Consider the following 17,695-nt stretch of genomic DNA (forward strand, 5'->3'; position numbering starts at 1 on the left):
ACTGTGGTTTTTATTCTTCTTTTTTGTGGGGGAATACTAGCATCAAGTGGGTGGGCCTAGCGAGTCGTGGTCATGCCCTCCATCTCACCGCCTGCAAGTTGAGTCACGGCTTCAGAAAGATTTTTTTATCTGGTTGAAATGACTTGCATATTGGGTCTCCTTACGCGAAATACGTCATAGAATTGGGTTAGTGGTCAGTCACCTTGTCTGAGTTGTCAGACGTCTATAATGAGGCATTTCCATGTGACTCTGTGTGTGCTCCACCACGACACGTTTCGCACGAGATACGCATTGAGGACAGAGTTGATAGGACTCAAATATTGGGTGGTGAGACTTTTATGAAGCTACGTGTCTCTGTTTAAAATAAATGGCTGCCACACTCCAATGTGTTGGCGCCGACGTAGCAGAAACGCTGGCCTACCAAGTCTAGTGGGTAGCAGAAAGGTTGGCCTCCCAAGTCTTAGGGTAGAAAAATAAGTAGTCTAAGGAGCATAAAGTGACCTACTAATTTCGCCTCTTATAATTGCAGCGGCCAACTTTTCTGGTACCCTGATGCAAGTCTTGGGCATAAAAATAAGCAACCCAACAGTCTGGTCTCAGTCGCATTAGCTGAACTACCAATTCTATTTCTAATGTTCCCTGTAGCCAATTGTTATACCCGACGGTTGACATGTGATTGCACTTTAATCCTTGAGTTGGCTATTGCTGACCCAGGTTGCAGGGTAGTGTACAATACATCTACAAATAAATTTGGAATAACATCAAGGTTTAATTGTAGAGAGAAACGCATGTGTATTATTTAAACTGAGTAGCTTTGTTTCTATAAGATTAACGTGGTGTCCTAGTAATGATATGTCGAATATCCGGTCGCTTAAACCCATTCAATTTTTAGTTCAATGCTTTCAAGGCAACAACCAGTCAAAATGAATTCATTGGTACGGGTATTACTAAGCAAAAGTCAAAGTTGAGGGGAAACTCTTGGTAAACCGCTAAAACAGTCTATACGCCAACCATTACTTCAAAATTTACAATAACGACATCAAATATTAACATCTGTATAACTGGCTTAATGGTCTAGCGGTATGATTCCTGCTTTGGGATGAGTCATCATTCTTGCAGGAGGTCCCGGGTTCAATCCCCGGTTGAGCCCTTCATTTTTTGAATCTGACATGCATTTGGACACCAACAACTTTATTTTTAGTCTTTTGACGAACATTATTTCCATGGACACTACTGCCATAAACTAGAAACATCTACAGTAAGCCTTCAAAGCTATGCTGATGGTGGTAGCAAAGCATCGACATCAGGACCCCAACCGTCATCACTGGAAATGACAACAGTGTTGTCCCCCTCTTCAAGATCAAAGAATCCACGGCTCAGTCCCGTCTCAGAGAGATGTCTCGTTGATAAGAAAGCAAGTTTCTGCGACTCTCCATTGACAGAAACCGTTGCGTAACGAGACCCAGTGTCACCGTTTCGGTACTTGACGTTGATAGTACTCAAACCACCTGAGCTCTTGATGTTCTTGAATGTGAGAGTACCCTTCTTATCTCCGCCGATGTATCCAACAGCTTTGTCGCCGCTGCACTCATTGCAAGAGATTATCCTCGCGTCATTGCCCATTTGAGCGTTTTCTCCTTCGAGTTTTGTCGTCTTTGTTTCAGACCATGTACCCTTTGAGACATCTGGTGCCCAAGAGTCGTACCAATTGAGCGTGACTTTGGTTCCGTCGACTTTGAGAGGTAGCCAGACATAGGTACTGGCGACGAGGTTTGTAGAAACCCAGCGGTCGCCGATGTAGATAGCGTTGCCGTTGCCCAGTGGTTGGATGTAGCTGACTTGACTCTGGAAGGTCTTTGATCCGATGGGTGCAAACTCTGTCCACTCTGACCATGGGCCAGACAGGGACTTGGCGTAGCTGTAAACCTGTTGACGCGTTAGCATCGTCTTAGAACGAAGGTGCCGATGGGCTTCATACGTTATCATTCGCATTCCATCCAGTCAAGTGAGACCCAAAGATAAAGTAGTAGCCATTCTGCTTCAGCATAGCAGGTGACTCAGCAAAGTACTGCCATTCATATGTGATTTCGGTAACGTTGAGATAGTCGTCTGACAAAGCCATGATTCGTGTTCCAAACTCACGCTAAAGAGATATCAGTCTGTATTCTGGAGATCTCACGGGGCACTCACATCCTCAGTCATAAGATACGCAGATCCATCATCATCCTTGAAAAGACCCATATCACGACTCTGCTTGCCAAGCGGCCGGAAGCTGCGATGATAGGTATACTTTCCACAGACGCTGTCACCTGTAGCTACACCGACCCGAGCATCTTTGTAGTCTGAGCTATCGATGTGAAGATACAAAACGTACTTGCCCGTATCATCGTTGTAAATGACCTTGGGTCTTTCGACAATACGGTTGGGTCCAAGATCACCTGCCTCAGTGGTGCGGGACAGAAGGGCGCCGCGGTACGTCCATTCAACGAGATCAGTGGAAGAGTAACAGTTGACATTCTGGAAGAAGGTGCCGTCGGTTTTGTCTTCGCCGATCATGTAGTAGGTTCCATCGACTTCGCTGCTTTGTGTGAGTATCGATTCATGGTGTATGAGTGTTGCGCTTACATCAAGCCGTGACCGTGTGCTTGGACGTGCTCGCCAGTGTTGGTCTAAATACGTCAGCGTTTAGCCAAATGTGTGAAATGGAGAGGTTCTTACCGCAGTCCATGTGGCACCAGATACGATATCGGCCGAAGCTTGAACAGTGCTAGCTGCAAGCACAGCGACGAGAGTCGAGAGATAGTAATGCATTGCGTCTTGTGTTCCCGTACTCTCAGATCTAAAAGTAACCAGGTTGGCCAAAACTAAATTCCATTTCTAGACTATCGAGCATCCTTATATACTTCTGTGTTCGGGGTAGGTTCTCAATTAGGTATGTTCGGATGCAAGCACATGTCATGTAAACGGCAAATAACCCATGCTATACTCGCAATGAACTTCATTCATCTATAAAGTTCCTCGTATTCCATGACCAAATTGTAGCAAAGCGAGTATAGGTGTATGGTCGGATGAAATATTTCTGTGATCGACATTGCGTCTGCACATGCGCACCAATTTCATCACCTTGGTTTTCTTCACATGAACCTTCCTCTTATGAGCGTGCCACATGATCGTATGGCCAAGAAGCGGGGTCGGATCATCGACGTCGTACGTGCAAACTAGAATGGACAGGGATTTTCATTCTCTGGGGAAACAAGGTAAGGTCATCGGGGATACCGGAGCCGGTACTCAACCCTGTCTTGGGAGTGACTCCGATATTGGTGCGGAATATTTGCGTCAGCATATAGTCTTAAACTGTATTTTGACCTCTGATGCATTAGCCATATGTGAGTAGTAGTGACATGCTGACCATGAGCAAATCGCTCTCGTGAAGGCCCAGGGAAAGGAAGATACTATATACAGTAGCCTGTCTATTAGACAAGTTAATGTCACCCCCCCTCCCCCCGGTACACACGATGGATTCCCTTTTCAATCATGTCTTTATCCCATTGCCCTCTTTTTCGTTTGTTCGGCTTCGCGCCTTTTTATTTTCCGTTTTCCGACTTCGACAATTTTTCTTTAACAAAACTTAATTCACAATGGTCACTCTCACGACTCCTACTCTGACAGTTACGGCCCTAAACGGGGACCAAGTTCCCATTGCCGTGTTCCTTCGATAAGAAGACTCCCCTGCCGTCGCTGCCTCTACTTCTGGACGCTTGTTTATCCCCACCTCCTTTTTTTTTTCTTCTTCTTCTTCTTCTTCTTCTTTTCTTCTACTTCAGAATCACGAGGATTAAGTAAGGCTTGCTATACCTTCCGTTTTATGGATGAATGTAAATGACCTCTGGCGACCTCGGGACTCGGCAAAACCTTGCTGTAAAACCGGCAGCTGTTTGCAATAAACTGCCCCCCGGGGAAGGGCTCGCCTTCTAGTCCAATAGACTCCCCGAGAGGCTACTGTATGTAGTATCCTCCTTTTCCTGGGTCTTCACCAGAGCGATTTGCTGATGGTCATGCTCGATGGTGGCCAACAAGTCGTCGATGGACATATTGTCGATTTCTAAGTAAAATAAATAATTAGTAAATAGGTCTTAGTTTAAAACCCAGTAAAAACAAATTTAAAAAAAAGAGGCAGGGATGTACCAGCGTCTGTTGGGCCTGAGGCAGAGGCAGCGACGGCAGGAGAAATCTTCTCTTCCTCAAAAGGAAGGAAGTTGGCGGTGGAGACTAGCTCCTCTTCCATCGCGAGAAGGCAGAACACGGCAATGGGAACTTGGTCCCCGTTCAGGGCCGAAACTGTCAGAGTAGGAGTCGTGAGAGTGGCCATTGTGGGTTGGTGCCTTCCACCATACTCGGTCATTGATGATGGTGCCATCATTGGTATGTTACTGCTGTGATGCGCCAAGAATAGGTTGATATGTCTGTGGCTGCCAACACTCAGAAGTTAGGCACACAGTGATTCACTGTTTATTAGAAAGACACGCAGTGATTCACTGTCTATTAGAAAGACATGCAGTGATTCACTGTCTATCAGAAAGACATGCAGTGATTCACTGTCTATTAGAAACTGTACAGCTACCGAGATACAGCAACACGTCCAACATATCCGCGACAACTTAATTATACATCAACGACCTTTTCTTCGGTATGTCCCATCGTAGCCCGGACAGTTTCCTCACTCCTAGGTTCCAAAGACTTTGTAACAGGGTTAGGAGCATCGAAAACCTCGCTGAGCTCCTCCAGCGTTCGATCCTTAGTTTCAGGGAAGAAGAAAAAGATGAAAACAGCCTCCAGTAGATCCCAAAACACAAAGACAAGATAGAAATAGTAACCGATCTTCTCAAACGCGGGTCCTGAAGAATAAGCCAGAACGAGAGAGATGCAGCTTGACGCAAAGTTACCAAGAGCTGTTCCCTTGGCTCGGGTGGAGGTTCGTAGAGTCTCGGCAATGTACATACTCTGCTGAGCGGTCCATCCAAGAGAAAATACGATGCCGAAGAGGAAGACAAAGGCAATCGTGGTGTTGGCTGCGTTGGTGTTGGAAGGGTCATCGACGGCCATCTTAGAGGTTCCGGTGATGACTGCAAAAATGGCGGAACATGTAACAATGCTGTAAAGAAGAAGGGGTCGACGACCGGCCTTGTCTGTCAGGCGAGCACCGATGAGAGATCCAATCAGACCCAGAACACCATTGGTAGCATTAAGAGCAAGAACCTTTTTCTCGTCTGTGATTCCAGCAGTGTTCATCATGGCGACTAGGTAGTAACTCGAAAGTGAGTTACCGGATGCCTGACCCATAATGGCCATTCCGACAACACAGATAAGACGTCGACGGTCATTGCGGGAGCCCCAAAGCTCGCGGTAATCCCACCATCGCTTATCCGAAGCTTCGGAAGTGATTTGTGCCATCATCTCCTTCATCTGAAGTTGAACAATGGGGTGGTCGACGGATCCCTCGCCGTGGAACTTGGCAAGAATGGCAGCAGCTTCGTCATGTTTGTCGTGGGCGATCAACCATCGGGGCTATGAATCAGTCAGCATATGATTCACCAACGTGAAAAAGCGAGTTACTCACCGATTCGGGGATGAAATAAACGCAGATGGCAACGATTCCAGAAGTGACGATTTGAATCCAAACTGGAATTCTCCAACCGTCGTCACCCTCAATGTAAGCGCTACCATATACTACCCAGCCGGCAATAATGGATCCGACGGGCCACATACAGTTATAGAAACCGGTGAGTGTGCCTCTCCACTGTGATGTTGTGAGCATGTGATGATTTGGAATTGGTGGTATCTTACCTTGGGATGAGCAAGCTCGCTAACGTAGGTCGGGGCGGCAATACAGCAGTACGAAACGCCAAAACCAAGTAAGAAGCGGCCACCCATGAACTGAGGCATTGCCTTTGCCGTTGCTCTGTTACCCCATTAGCACATGAATGAGCGGTGACTCGCTTGATGACTTACTGGATACAAGTGCCGATAATGATTATAATAGCGCCAGTGATCATGCCTGCTCGACGGCCAAAAAGATCCGTGATGAAAGGGGCAGTGGGAGCTGCGGCGACACTGCCGACATTGTAGATCATGAAAACAATACCGGTATTTGAACCAGAAGATTTCCTTTCAAGGTCAGCTTGACGATCTGGCAATGGTTCGGGACTACTTACATGTTGAACGTTCGCTGATAAGACGCCATACCGTTGAGACCACCCATCAAGCTACCTTTCATAAAGTCAGCCATGTTCACCTTCTATGGTCGAGCGACAAGCATACCATCGTATCCGTTGAGACAACCACAGCAGTACGCAACAAAGAGAACAACATAAAGTTGAAACATGGATTTTGTCCATGGTGAAAACTTATAATTCTCAACTTCATGAGCGATCTCGTTGGCAATTATCGCAGGTGCCAACTCAACCGGCAAGTCGTCATGAAGCACATCAGTCTTCTCGTAGTCGAGAGCGCCATCTTCTTTCTTTTCCGACATGAGGGGCTGTTGCGTGACCAAACAATTGGGAACGAAGATCGAAAGTCCAAGTTTGAGGTTACACTCAGCATTATATAGTTGTATGTTAGCCAAGCTTTTAAAGAATTGGCATTAGCTGTAAACAGTCGATAACCAGCAGATCCAACATTTGTCGGTCGGTGCTGTAGCCGAGGTGAGCTGTGAGTCGTGGATTCGCGAATAAGCTCGGTCGTGAGAATCTGGGGTAGAACAAGGAATAAACATCAGTTGGGAACAGGGACTCTGCGGGGGAAGGCTCTAATTGTTGATGATCGGCGAGTTTGACTATGTCGGCTCCGGTATCCCCGATGGTGAAAAGCGCTCCAATGGGAGGGCAAATATGTAGGTGAGCTATTCCCGCCATTCTCTTTTCAGAAAAGACTTGTCACAATAGTTACAAGCCATGCTTGGAGAATATGAAGCAGTACCTTGCATTCCATCAAGAGACCGAATTGTTGCATACTCTGCACTAGCATGGTGGATTGAATTCTCGCATGGAAATTGTGCATCGCGAACAGTTGTCTTGAAAGACTAGAGGCCCCATTACAGGGCACAACGTTACAAGGGTCCATATTTGCTTCACAACAGTAAACAGTTTTGATACAGTTAATATTATCTTCAAGTCGCAAGAATCTTAATTCGTAAACTTCCATTATTGCCGATGGAATTACTCTATCGTTCAGCCTTGCAAACAACCCAACATTTGTGCCGCATCTCAATTAGCTCAAACAATGTTCCCAATGGGGCTGGTTTGAGAACTTTGGGTACAAGGCCCCACTGAAGCTCACTAAAACAACAAGGCAGATGAAGAGTTAAGATCCATCTAACAACACCAAAAACACGCTAGAATCGGGCCTTGATTCAGGCTGATAAAATAGCAACAATGAGGTGTTTAACATTCAATCTCGTAAACCCATCTTCTCCAATCAACTTTTAGCACAGTGGCTAAGATTGTCGGTTTAGTAGCATCCATACCTGGTCTTCTCGAACTCGGCATCAAATCATCAAAAGATCTTCACAAACTCCAATCACAACTTAGAAACGCGCCCAATCTAATCCACACATCAGCAAACGAGACTCAGGATATTAGATTGGTATTGGCTCTTGTTGAAGATAAGACAGTTCAAAGGCTTCTGAAGCGGCTAAATTAGATACGCCGAGTAGTGTTGCTGTTCTTGACAAGTTAAAGGTTCAGGTGAGCAAGGCCAAGACGACATTAGAAACTCTAGACTTCCATGCACAGAAACTTAACGATGAGACGCCGACTATGAGAAGACTTGAGTAGCTCATGCAGGAGTCTCAGGCTTCCAAGCCTCAGAGTGCAGCCGAACCTCCACGTTCGGTTGAAGTCGCGAATACTGAAGGTCGGAAACCTGATGGAAGCCATAAAACTTCCCGCCCATCAGGCCTATCTGTTGTGATCCATCTCTCGTTATGGCTGATCCCGAATCCTGATCGACCTTCCATCTCTGCTTGGGCCCCAGGGCCATCTAGGTCTTCACGCTTGGCTGCGTCGTGTTGTTATCCCGAGACTCAATACTAAAATTGCCTCAACTTGTCAATAAAAGAGATGGCCTCCGTGGCTGGACTGCAATCAAGCTGTTGACATCGATGCCAGTCGCCACATTACATATCTTAATCGTCTTGACATCTGCTGATGCGATGAGCCTGCCGTTATTCTAAAACACGATAAGTTGGACCCTGTCCGCATGGCCCTCAAGGTTTTGTAAAACTGCATTCCAGTCAGGGTCCACGTGTGGAAGCAGAAAGATCCACTAAGGAAGATGTTGCCTGAATGTCTGTAGCACGATGCTCTGCTTTGGTGCGAACATAATTTCAGACCAAAGACAAATCGCTTTGCGTCATGCAAAAAACTACCTATTCGGCTACCGTTTTCCTCCTATAGATGTCTTTGAGCAAATGACCAAAAAGCAGAAGACAGATGACTTATATTGACTATGCTTTGCAGCTCCTCTATTAACCCAATGCTTTCCGCTATTCCTCTAATAAGACTTAACACTTCTTGGTAGTAGAGAAGATATGTTTCCAGGAAATTATATACGTCGTCCATGTTATTTGGCTCCAGGTTAGCCTTGGTCTGGTAATAAACCTAGTATATATATGCATATAAAAGCTTAGATGGGATGTGCTCCTCTAGTAACCTATCGCCTATCGCAGATCAGTCTATGCCGGGGAAATACAGGCTGCATATGTTTTTGTGCAGAGTGCTTCGCATAATACGTAGGTAGAGCTTTGCGAGCATTCGGTGAAGAAGCTTGTGGTCTACCCTGAATCTCGCTGAACCCCAGTTGAATCGGAAGTTCTGGCCTGCTTGTCAAAAATACCCTAAGTTAAGGGAGGAGAGTTTTGGCTTGTGAGAAGATTTTGATTAGTAGCCTGATATCAGGCTCTTGATTATACTTGTCTAGCGCGTCGATCACCATCACGACTGATGGCTAAACCGATGGCGCTGCCATTCCCGCTGTCCGAGATAGCGGCTCCTGGATAAGCTTTCCAAACTGCTCTTTCATAGACTTGCCTACAATAGCTGAGTTAACATCAAACGCATTCTTAATGAAGAATGCTATCTACCCTAGGTATACTCAAGGCCAGTTATTGGGCCAGGGTTGACACGTGTGCATATAATTCCAACGCTATTGCTGGCGACTATAACATAACACCCTTATTCACAACCTTGATCATAGAACGGCGCTCAATCAGCTGCTACCTATTGCAGAAGGCGAGACATTTAACTCTCGTGCCGAAGAACACAACCCAGATTGTCTACCCAATACTCAAATGCAGCTTCTCCACGAATTGAGCTGCTGGATTAATAATACTAATGATTGTTGAGGAGGGTAGTGGAGAGTCAAGTGATGCTGAGGAAGAGTTTATTAATACTAAACAATAAATTGAAAGCGATGATGCTGGATAAACTTTCTGTTTATGTTACTATTCACCGATGAATCGCTTTGGCGATATTTCAATATCAGGATGATGGATCTTTCCAATTTATACATTATGCGTGTCTGGAATGTTGACGCGTTCGTGGACGCGAGTGTTTCGTGTTAGAAAAGCCGTTATCGCCAGATAACGGAAACGGCTTAGCGTGATATCTGTTCGAAGGTCGAATCTGGTTGGCAAGACAATCAGAGAAAATGTCTATAATACATGGTACGTAGGATTTTATCTAGCATATATCTAGATTAGGTGCCATTACCACCATGAAGTAGGCTGTAGATAGGCCTCAGTGGAAGTTTAACTAGTCTGTAATTTTAATCTAATTAAGGTAGGGAATAATGGGGACTTACCCTGGAGATACACTTGTTATGATTTTGCATAGACGACTTATTAGACATTAAATAGGATCTTTTTAACTTTCACTCTGGACAGTTTAGTTTCATACTCCAGAGTAGGTAGATAAAGATAGAAGATGGTTTTGATAACTCACCATAGTCTACTTGGCGTCCATTTAGGAGTCTCCATCTGAATCGATGCATGAGTTTCGAAACTTAACCCGAAGCACTGCAGCCAACATTGACTATTGACGCACACGTACCCAATAAGCCACTCGTCTTGTTTAAACACTATATACTATTAAATACCGGCTTTATCTTTTACAATAATGTTTTTGAACGCATTAATAGTCGCTAATGACATTTTACGACGACAAAGTAAATGTTATAGCGTAATAAATGATAACCTCGGTTAATTGCATCCAATAGGCAAAATTCCAACTCGGCTGCGCTAACCAGTTTTCGGTTTGGGGCTTGACATGGACATATTCTCCTCCTCATTTCTCAACGCATTCCTCTGCCCTTGACGCGTTCAGTCAATTGTATCCGTGCCTCTGTTGCACAGCCTCAACCCTTCAATACCTACGTCATTTACAATCAATCGTCATGGACCATCATCCATTTTCCACCCAATTTGTCCTTGAGAGCATGGCAATTGTGGAATCGGGTAAAAAAGCGCTATTCACATTTCACCTCAATGGCAAGAGAATTGTGGTCTCGATATTCTCAGACTCGAAAAACTCCAGCGATGATGACGACCACAAGAGTGTCCAAGATCGTCTGATCCATCTTATCACTACCGCAAAGGACCAGGACCCGGATCTTTATCAGCCTCAAGATATCCAACTCTATCAAAGGTCGGTTGATGAGGCCACCGGGATCATCATGGATATTGGTCGCTTTCCTTTTTCAAATATTGCACCGCCTCTCAAAAGACGCTATAAAGCCCCAACGGATCTACACCATCAGATGTTTCCAGAGACATTTGACTTTCGGCTCGAGATAATCAATGACACCGCGTTTATGGTCCCCATCACGCCGGCAGAAGCAGCCGAGCCACGCAATGATGGCGGGCCTGATCCGAATCTAAAAACAGACTACCAGCCCGACCCTAACCTGCGGAGATACTTAACACAAGACATCACTTTTGTAAAGAAATATAGTGGAGGTATGGCTCAAGAAGTCGATATATCACGCGAAACCTTGGTTTGTAAAGCTTCCACCAGAGGTCTGGAATTCGAATATCTCGCGCCAGAACTCATAATGCTTAAAAAGATCAACGCAGCACATGGGATGAAACTCGAATTCCCACTTCGCATCCCGTCATTGAGAGGGTACGTTGCCCATCCTATGACAGGAGCAATTCTCGGTTTCGTACGATCATGGGTTCCCCCAAGCGAATATGGAAACACTATTCAAGAAGCCGGAAGACAAATGTCTTCTATACACATCAGCATAAGAATCAAATGGTTTGTACAAGTCGCTCAGACTATCAGAGCCCTACACAGCGTTGGACTTGTATGGGGTGATGTAAAGGCAGCCAATGTGTGCATTGATGCTAATAATGATACTTGGCTGATTGGTTTTGATGGTCGAGTTACATCGGCATGGGTAGACAAAGACATTGCGGGAACAGTGGAGGGTGATAAGCATGGCTTGTTGAAACTGAGAGCCTTTTTGTATATAAAGTGCCCTGAAATCTCTAGGGCTGAGAGAGATCGGCTCTATTTGGGTATTACGAGCTCTTCAGAGTAGTATAATGCCAAGACGTGACACAATGCTTACTTATCGCCACATACAGTGAACAGGTCTGTGATGAAATATCCGTAGCGTGTTTTTTCTGTTTCATACATTTGAAGGAGAGTTTTTATGAAACGTCATCGTCATCAAACTTAAAGTGGCCCCTGACTAGAAGTTGTCTTTTTTCTCTGTGCTTTTACCGTTTATAGAGACAAAACAAAGCGTCGGCAGATACCAGATCAGTAAGTGGAAATTACAATATATGCCCAGGTCAGCTCCAGCAGTCGGTGTGAGATTCTAGAACCAATCAATTGGGCATCGTGGTTTGTTGGCACTCGTAGATTGGTGATCAATGAGGCGCAAGCCTAACCAAGGAATCTCCGGCACCAAATGACCCACACGCATTATCGTTAGCATCGGTCTAGACTCAAATCATCAGAGTTTAATTAGTCTTTTCAACTTCAATATTTTTGACTTCTCACATTCATTCCCTTTTGCGCTACTTTCACTCATTTTTTACGAGCTGCCCAATTGGCTCTCAATGGCGTTGTTTATGTCTATACAATGCATTCTTCTGTTGTGTGTCACAGGCGTCTTATCTCTAGCCATCGAGCACGAGTCTGATGTCGTCATTTATGGCAACACGGTCGCCGCTGTGGCAGCTGCTATTCAAACTGTTCGAATGAACAAAACCGCAGCTATAATATTTCGAGGAGAAAGACTTGGCGGTTTGACGACTTCTGGTCTGGGCTGGACTGACTCAAAAGATGGCAACACAATTGGTGGTATAGCGAGGGAATTCTACGAAAAGGTCTACGAGTACTACGATAACGAAGATGTCTGGAAATACGAAACAAGAGATGATTACATCGACAAGCGCATTCGAGCGCAACCGGGTCCAGCTATCGGCGATAAAGTTCAGTGGACATTTGAGCCTCACGTGGCAGAGAAGATCTTGGAGCAATGGATCAAAGATGAGAAAATTCCTGTCTTTCGAAATGAGTCGCTAGTCCGTTCTAAAGGCGGCGTCGACATCGATGGAACTCAGATCAAGTCCTTCAAAACGGAGTCTGGGTCAACTTTCTCAGGGAAGATGTTTATCGATGCGGGCTACGAAGGTGACTTGATGGAAACAGCGGGAATCTCAAACCGAGTAGGCCGAGAAGACGAGGAGGAGTTTCACGAATCCGCAGCTGGTATCCAGATGAACGCTCCCAATCTTCTTACGACAATCGATCCGTACAACGACGAACAGGACCCAGAGAGTGGATTCATTCCAGGCGTTGGAAGAGTCACCACAGAAGTCGCTGCCCAAGAGTCTCGTGGTAGAAAGGATCATCGACTTCAAGCCTTCAATTATCGACTTTCGTTGACTAGAAAGGAGGACAACAAGAGGGAATTCTTCAAACCAAAGGATTACAACGAGTCACACTACGAGATTCTCTTTCGTTACATCAAAGCAGGCCACGAAGGCCCTTTTTTCACTACTCAACTCATGCCAAATCTCAAAACCGATACCAACGCCGCAGGTCTTGTCAGCACTGATCTCATCGGCGGAAGTTACAACAAAACGTCTAATTATGCCGAGTACTCTTACAAAGATCGAGAACAAACTGCCAACAGACATAAAGTCTGGGCACAAGGGCTATTGTGGACATTGGCAAATCATGAGGACGTTCCAGAGCACATTCGTACCGAAGTTAGCTTTTGGGGCTATGCTAAGGATGAGTGGACGGGAAATGATAACTGGCCGTATGAGATTTATATCCGCGAGGCTAGACGCATGAAAGGCGTTTACACGATGACACAACAAGACATCCAGAACCCGAAAGAGTACAACGATACTATTGTAGCGGTTGGTTACTACACACTCGACGTACATCAAGTCGAGCGTGTTGTCGTTGAAGATCGAATCTACGACGAAGGACTAGTACATGTTCCGAACCCAGGACCTTTCAGCATGCCATATGGAACAATAATTCCGAACAAGCAGGACGCCACCAACTTTCTCAATCCCGTGACAGTAAGCGCTACACACATCGCGCTGTCAGCGATTCGGATGGAGCCAGTTTATATGATCTTGGGACAAAGTGCAGCAACGGCAGCTGTTTTGGCGATAGAGGATAATGTGAGCGTGCAGGATGTTGATCGAAAGAAGCTGAAGGAAAGGTTGGAGGGTGATACCCAGGTTGTGGAATCTTTTACGACGATTTTGAGGACGGGGTGTTTACATTTGGTGGTTTCTGCGATGGCGATTATTTTGTTTCAATTTGTTTGAGAAATCCGTATACAACTGAGATAGATAAACATAGACTTTGACTTCAAATGACTGTAAACTTCATGATACCCATTAACATACCCAGCCACCATCAACGTTGTACACAGCACCTGTCACGAAAGATGCTTCATCACTGAGGAGAAAAGCAATTACACGAGCTACTTCAATCGGATTAGCCCTTCTCTTTTGGACAGTGTTTGCAAGACTGCGCTTCACGTGCTCTGCATCATCGTGTTGATTTATGGCGTTGCTCACAGAGCCTAGGATGTTTAGCTAATTCTGTTAAGGCACGGTCAGCTTACCTGGTGAAATACAGTTAACTCGGATGTGTTCATTCTCCTTGGCAGCTGTTCTGGAGAGACCAATAACGGCAGCTTTACTAGCGCAGTAAGCTACATGGCCTGGTGCTCCAAATTGACGAAAGGCACTTGCAGCGGATACCTAATCGAGGATTAGTAATTATTTTCGATGTCGTTGCTTTCTTTACGTACAATACTTCCACCAGTCTTCATTGCTTTGAACTCTGCGAGCAGACAATTAAAGACTCCTCTTGTATTCACCGCAAACATCCTATCCCAGACTTCATCGCTATATTCAGTGAGTGGTGTTGGTTCGGCTATGATACCAGCCATATTGACAGAACCGTCAAGTTTGCCCAATGTTTCAACGGTCTTTTGGATCCATATGTTTACTGACTCACTTTTGCTGACGTCAACTATCTGATAAATGTGATCTTTACCGGAAAGTGAATCTAGGGCTGATTTGAGAGCGTCTTCGTTGATGTCTGCGAGAGAGATTGTCGCTCCTCTTGAGGCGAGAAGTTGAGCGGTTGCTAGGCCCATGCCTGACGCGGCGCCAGTAACGGCGATCTGATCAATTAGCTCGGAACATGTTACTCAAACGGTGGCGTACCACTTTGCCTTCGAAAGAAGCCATGACAGTATGTATAGTGGAGTCTCCAGGTGCAAGTTATTATATTATGCAACGTAAAGCGTTGCGGGCGAGAAGAGTTCAAGAGTGGCGGTACTCTTATATACCAGAGTCCGCACATGCAGTAATGATGATGATGCGTCTTTCCCCGTATGCAAGTGGATGGTGGTTGGCTAATTATATGTAGAAAGTAACCTTAAAATGTCAGTTGCCCCTTCGAGTAACAATAATGCATCATCATCAAGTAATAATGCAATAATCCTTAGAGAGGGCAATCTGATATCGGTCATATTGAAGTGATCAAATTATTTCAGAGATAGATTTGGAAAAGTATCTAACTATACCAACACTCCAGTTTTTGCACTGTCCCTCCCATCCCATACATTCTTGACACGTTGTATCGTCTCAGTGAATATCCGTAGACCACTCTTCTTAGCAGAACGTTCAAACCACCGACTGAACGAATCTCGAACACGCTTATCATCCGTCTCACAAGCCGCGATGAAAGCAGGCCATATTAACCGCAAAGATCCATAACCCATCCCCGCATCAGATTCATCAAACTCGAGTAGGCGATCACGCACACCAAGAACATGTTTCTCAAGCATACCAGGATCCAAGTCGTAAATCCTGCGGTAGAAATAGACTGAAAGGGCATGCTGCATTGTATCATCTAGACTGTTGAGTAGGTCGACGGATTGTTGTTGTTCTGGGTCCATGGGTTTTTCTGCTGTCCATATTGATTGGCGGAGGATGTGGAGTTGCTTGATCCATCGCTCAACAGCCTTTGCACGACCCATGAATTCTTTCAAAGGCATGGCCTCGTCTTGATTCTCTTCCTTTTCCCGTGCGAGACGTATGACCAACGACAACATGAAGACGTGTAATTCCGGTACACCGAATATCTCTGGATAAAGTGTAGCGGACCAGATACCTGGATGTTGAAGATGCAAGTCATTCTCGCCTTCCTCTTGTCCCTTCACCTTCAGCATTTCTTGATCCAAGTCTCTCCAACTGGTAAGACGAAACGATAGATTGTCCAGGCTGTAGACCCTAGCATCACTAGCCTCAATCGCCTCACGTACACGATTTCGATGGTCCAAGTTGAGTCTGCTATCAGTAAAGCTGCTCTCATGAGATAATCTCTCAAACACATAACAATGATGCAGCAGTCGAACCTTGCGTGACTTGCGACGATTCAGACCTCGTAAACGGATAAACTTCTCAGTCTCCAAAAAGTAATACTCTGCGTCGTCCTTGTTTCCAGAAAGCACCGATACCTGCACCATCGTCAAGAGTGCCATCAGTATAGACTTGTATTTGGCCTTTTTAGGTAGATCGTATGCTGTCTTGAGCATCATCCGTATATGATAGTGGGCTTGTTGATAGTATGTTTTGCCTTGGTGCAACCATTTTATAGAGTTATGTATCCCGCCAAGACTGAAGGCGCTGATGGATAGAGTTCCGTAGAACGCACAGAGACTTGCGTGATCCATCTCATCACCGAGTGTCAAAGCTGCTAAGCAGTTTTTGACGTGCGGGAGGAAGAGGATGTGCCATGGGGTTTTGCTGTGACGATATGGCGTTAAACCTCTGAGAACGGTTGTAGAGTAATGCTTGATCAGTAAGACAGCATCTCTGGGGACGTCATCTTCGACCAATGGACCAGGACTAGGCGATGGATCGACGAGAGGTAGTATGGATGGCCGGACCTGGATGGTGGATGATACTGGAATCGGTGACCGAGGCTTTGGAGTAATTGCGGACATATCAGCCCAGGGTAGCACTGGTCCAATATCCATGGAATCCCACCAGTCTGGTATGTCGATATTTCCAGGATTCAGCCAGTTGGTCAGAGGAAGACTGTCAAAGCTGTTTAACCAGTCCTGCGGTTGTCGAGTGACTTGTTCAGTCGTTGTGATGTCTACGGATGGAGTGATGAACTCGATGCCAAAGTCAAGGTCAGGGATAACAATGTCTTCCTCGTCATCCACCTCGTGGATGTTTGAACAGTCGACAAGGCCCTCGTGTGCCACCTCCAAGACGGTAGCAGGATCTTGTACCAACCCTTGCGTGACCCTAAAAGCCCCAAACGGACCTCTCGATATCTGTATTTCCAATGACGATTTCTCACATTCGTCATCGATTTTCGACAGATGCCAACTTGCCAGTCTGGGGGGAACGTCCTGGGATATCTGCTCGCTCATGCGCTTTCTTTCATTGTAAGTGAGCAATGGTCGACGAAATTTTGTCGTTGAAGTTGATGGATCATCAAAATCAAAGAAAATATCTTTGTTGTAGCCTCCACACTCGACACCAGCGATGTGGCACATTGAACATGCCGGACGGCCTTCATCACACTTGACACGACGACCGCGACACTGTAGCTGGTCAGATGGGGTTCCAGGGTAAGTCATGTGATGGACATACGGTAACACAACCGCCGAATGATCGGCTCCGTCGGCCAGACTGCCGCTTGGTACGAGCGTCGTTCTTCCTTTGCGAGAAAGACATATCTGATAGGATTTTTTTCCCTGGCGATACTTGCTTTGGACAGGAACAGGGTATCTATTGACGTCTGGGCATTGATGAGTGGCGACAGGGTTGTCGTGGAGAGCAAAGATAAGACTCTGGACTAACTAGTTGTGAACATCCCCGCCTTTCGGATGTCGGCGACGATTGGAGAAACTTTCCTAATTTGGTTGGAACTACTGAGCGCTTTTCGAGCGGGGTGATCGTTCATGATGAACTGATAGACACTCTAGAAGATAAATGGATAAAAAGAACTGGTAAATTATATCAAGTTGTCTATGTCTGGGGAGTTAATGGTTAAGAGTACTTTACTTCATTTCCAGTTAGTGAGAGAATGCATTAAAAGACAAGTGCTAGTAGGCAAAGGCT

At 45.6% G+C, this 17,695-nt stretch overlaps 7 protein-coding genes across 7 annotated transcripts; 2 read left to right on the forward strand and 5 right to left on the reverse strand.

The window, feature by feature from the left end:
- Positions 1-1,272: 1,272 nt before the first annotated feature.
- Positions 1,273-2,811, reverse strand: FSST1_012680 (glycosyl hydrolase; the record flags this gene model as incomplete). Its single annotated transcript, XM_083235927.1, has 5 exons — positions 1,273-1,926; positions 1,979-2,143; positions 2,191-2,578; positions 2,626-2,669; positions 2,719-2,811. The coding sequence occupies 5 exons, from the start codon at positions 2,809-2,811 to the stop codon at positions 1,273-1,275; spliced, it is 1,344 nt and encodes a 447-aa protein (XP_083082376.1).
- A 1,160-nt stretch (positions 2,812-3,971) lies between these two features.
- On the reverse strand, positions 3,972-4,369 carry FSST1_012681 (uncharacterized protein; the record flags this gene model as incomplete). Its single annotated transcript, XM_083235928.1, has 2 exons — positions 3,972-4,102; positions 4,186-4,369. 2 exons carry the CDS (start codon positions 4,367-4,369, stop codon positions 3,972-3,974), a joined length of 315 nt encoding a protein of 104 aa, XP_083082377.1.
- A 293-nt stretch (positions 4,370-4,662) lies between these two features.
- FSST1_012682 (general substrate transporter) lies at positions 4,663-6,532 on the reverse strand (the record flags this gene model as incomplete). The annotated part of the gene is made up of 6 exons (XM_083235929.1): positions 4,663-5,565; positions 5,618-5,797; positions 5,845-5,959; positions 6,010-6,165; positions 6,213-6,267; positions 6,319-6,532. 6 exons carry the CDS (start codon positions 6,530-6,532, stop codon positions 4,663-4,665), a joined length of 1,623 nt encoding a protein of 540 aa, XP_083082378.1.
- A 3,920-nt stretch (positions 6,533-10,452) lies between these two features.
- Positions 10,453-11,601, forward strand: FSST1_012683 (uncharacterized protein; the record flags this gene model as incomplete). Its single annotated transcript, XM_083235930.1, has 1 exon — positions 10,453-11,601. One exon carries the CDS (start codon positions 10,453-10,455, stop codon positions 11,599-11,601), a length of 1,149 nt encoding a protein of 382 aa, XP_083082379.1.
- A 526-nt stretch (positions 11,602-12,127) lies between these two features.
- Positions 12,128-13,864, forward strand: FSST1_012684 (FAD dependent oxidoreductase-domain-containing protein; the record flags this gene model as incomplete). Its single annotated transcript, XM_083235931.1, has 1 exon — positions 12,128-13,864. The coding sequence occupies one exon, from the start codon at positions 12,128-12,130 to the stop codon at positions 13,862-13,864; it is 1,737 nt and encodes a 578-aa protein (XP_083082380.1).
- A 72-nt stretch (positions 13,865-13,936) lies between these two features.
- Positions 13,937-14,800, reverse strand: FSST1_012685 (SDR family NAD(P)-dependent oxidoreductase; the record flags this gene model as incomplete). The annotated part of the gene is made up of 4 exons (XM_083235932.1): positions 13,937-14,124; positions 14,167-14,305; positions 14,356-14,733; positions 14,777-14,800. 4 exons carry the CDS (start codon positions 14,798-14,800, stop codon positions 13,937-13,939), a joined length of 729 nt encoding a protein of 242 aa, XP_083082381.1.
- Positions 14,801-15,132: 332 nt separating this feature from the next.
- FSST1_012686 (uncharacterized protein) lies at positions 15,133-17,308 on the reverse strand (the record flags this gene model as incomplete). Its single annotated transcript, XM_083235933.1, has 2 exons — positions 15,133-17,175; positions 17,225-17,308. 2 exons carry the CDS (start codon positions 17,306-17,308, stop codon positions 15,133-15,135), a joined length of 2,127 nt encoding a protein of 708 aa, XP_083082382.1.
- Positions 17,309-17,695: the final 387 nt, after the last annotated feature.

The sequence above is a fragment of the Fusarium sambucinum genome, chromosome III, assembly GCF_050947815.1.
Source record: "Fusarium sambucinum isolate potato_lamoka chromosome III, whole genome shotgun sequence".
Taxonomy (NCBI): Eukaryota; Fungi; Ascomycota; class Sordariomycetes; order Hypocreales; family Nectriaceae; genus Fusarium; species Fusarium sambucinum.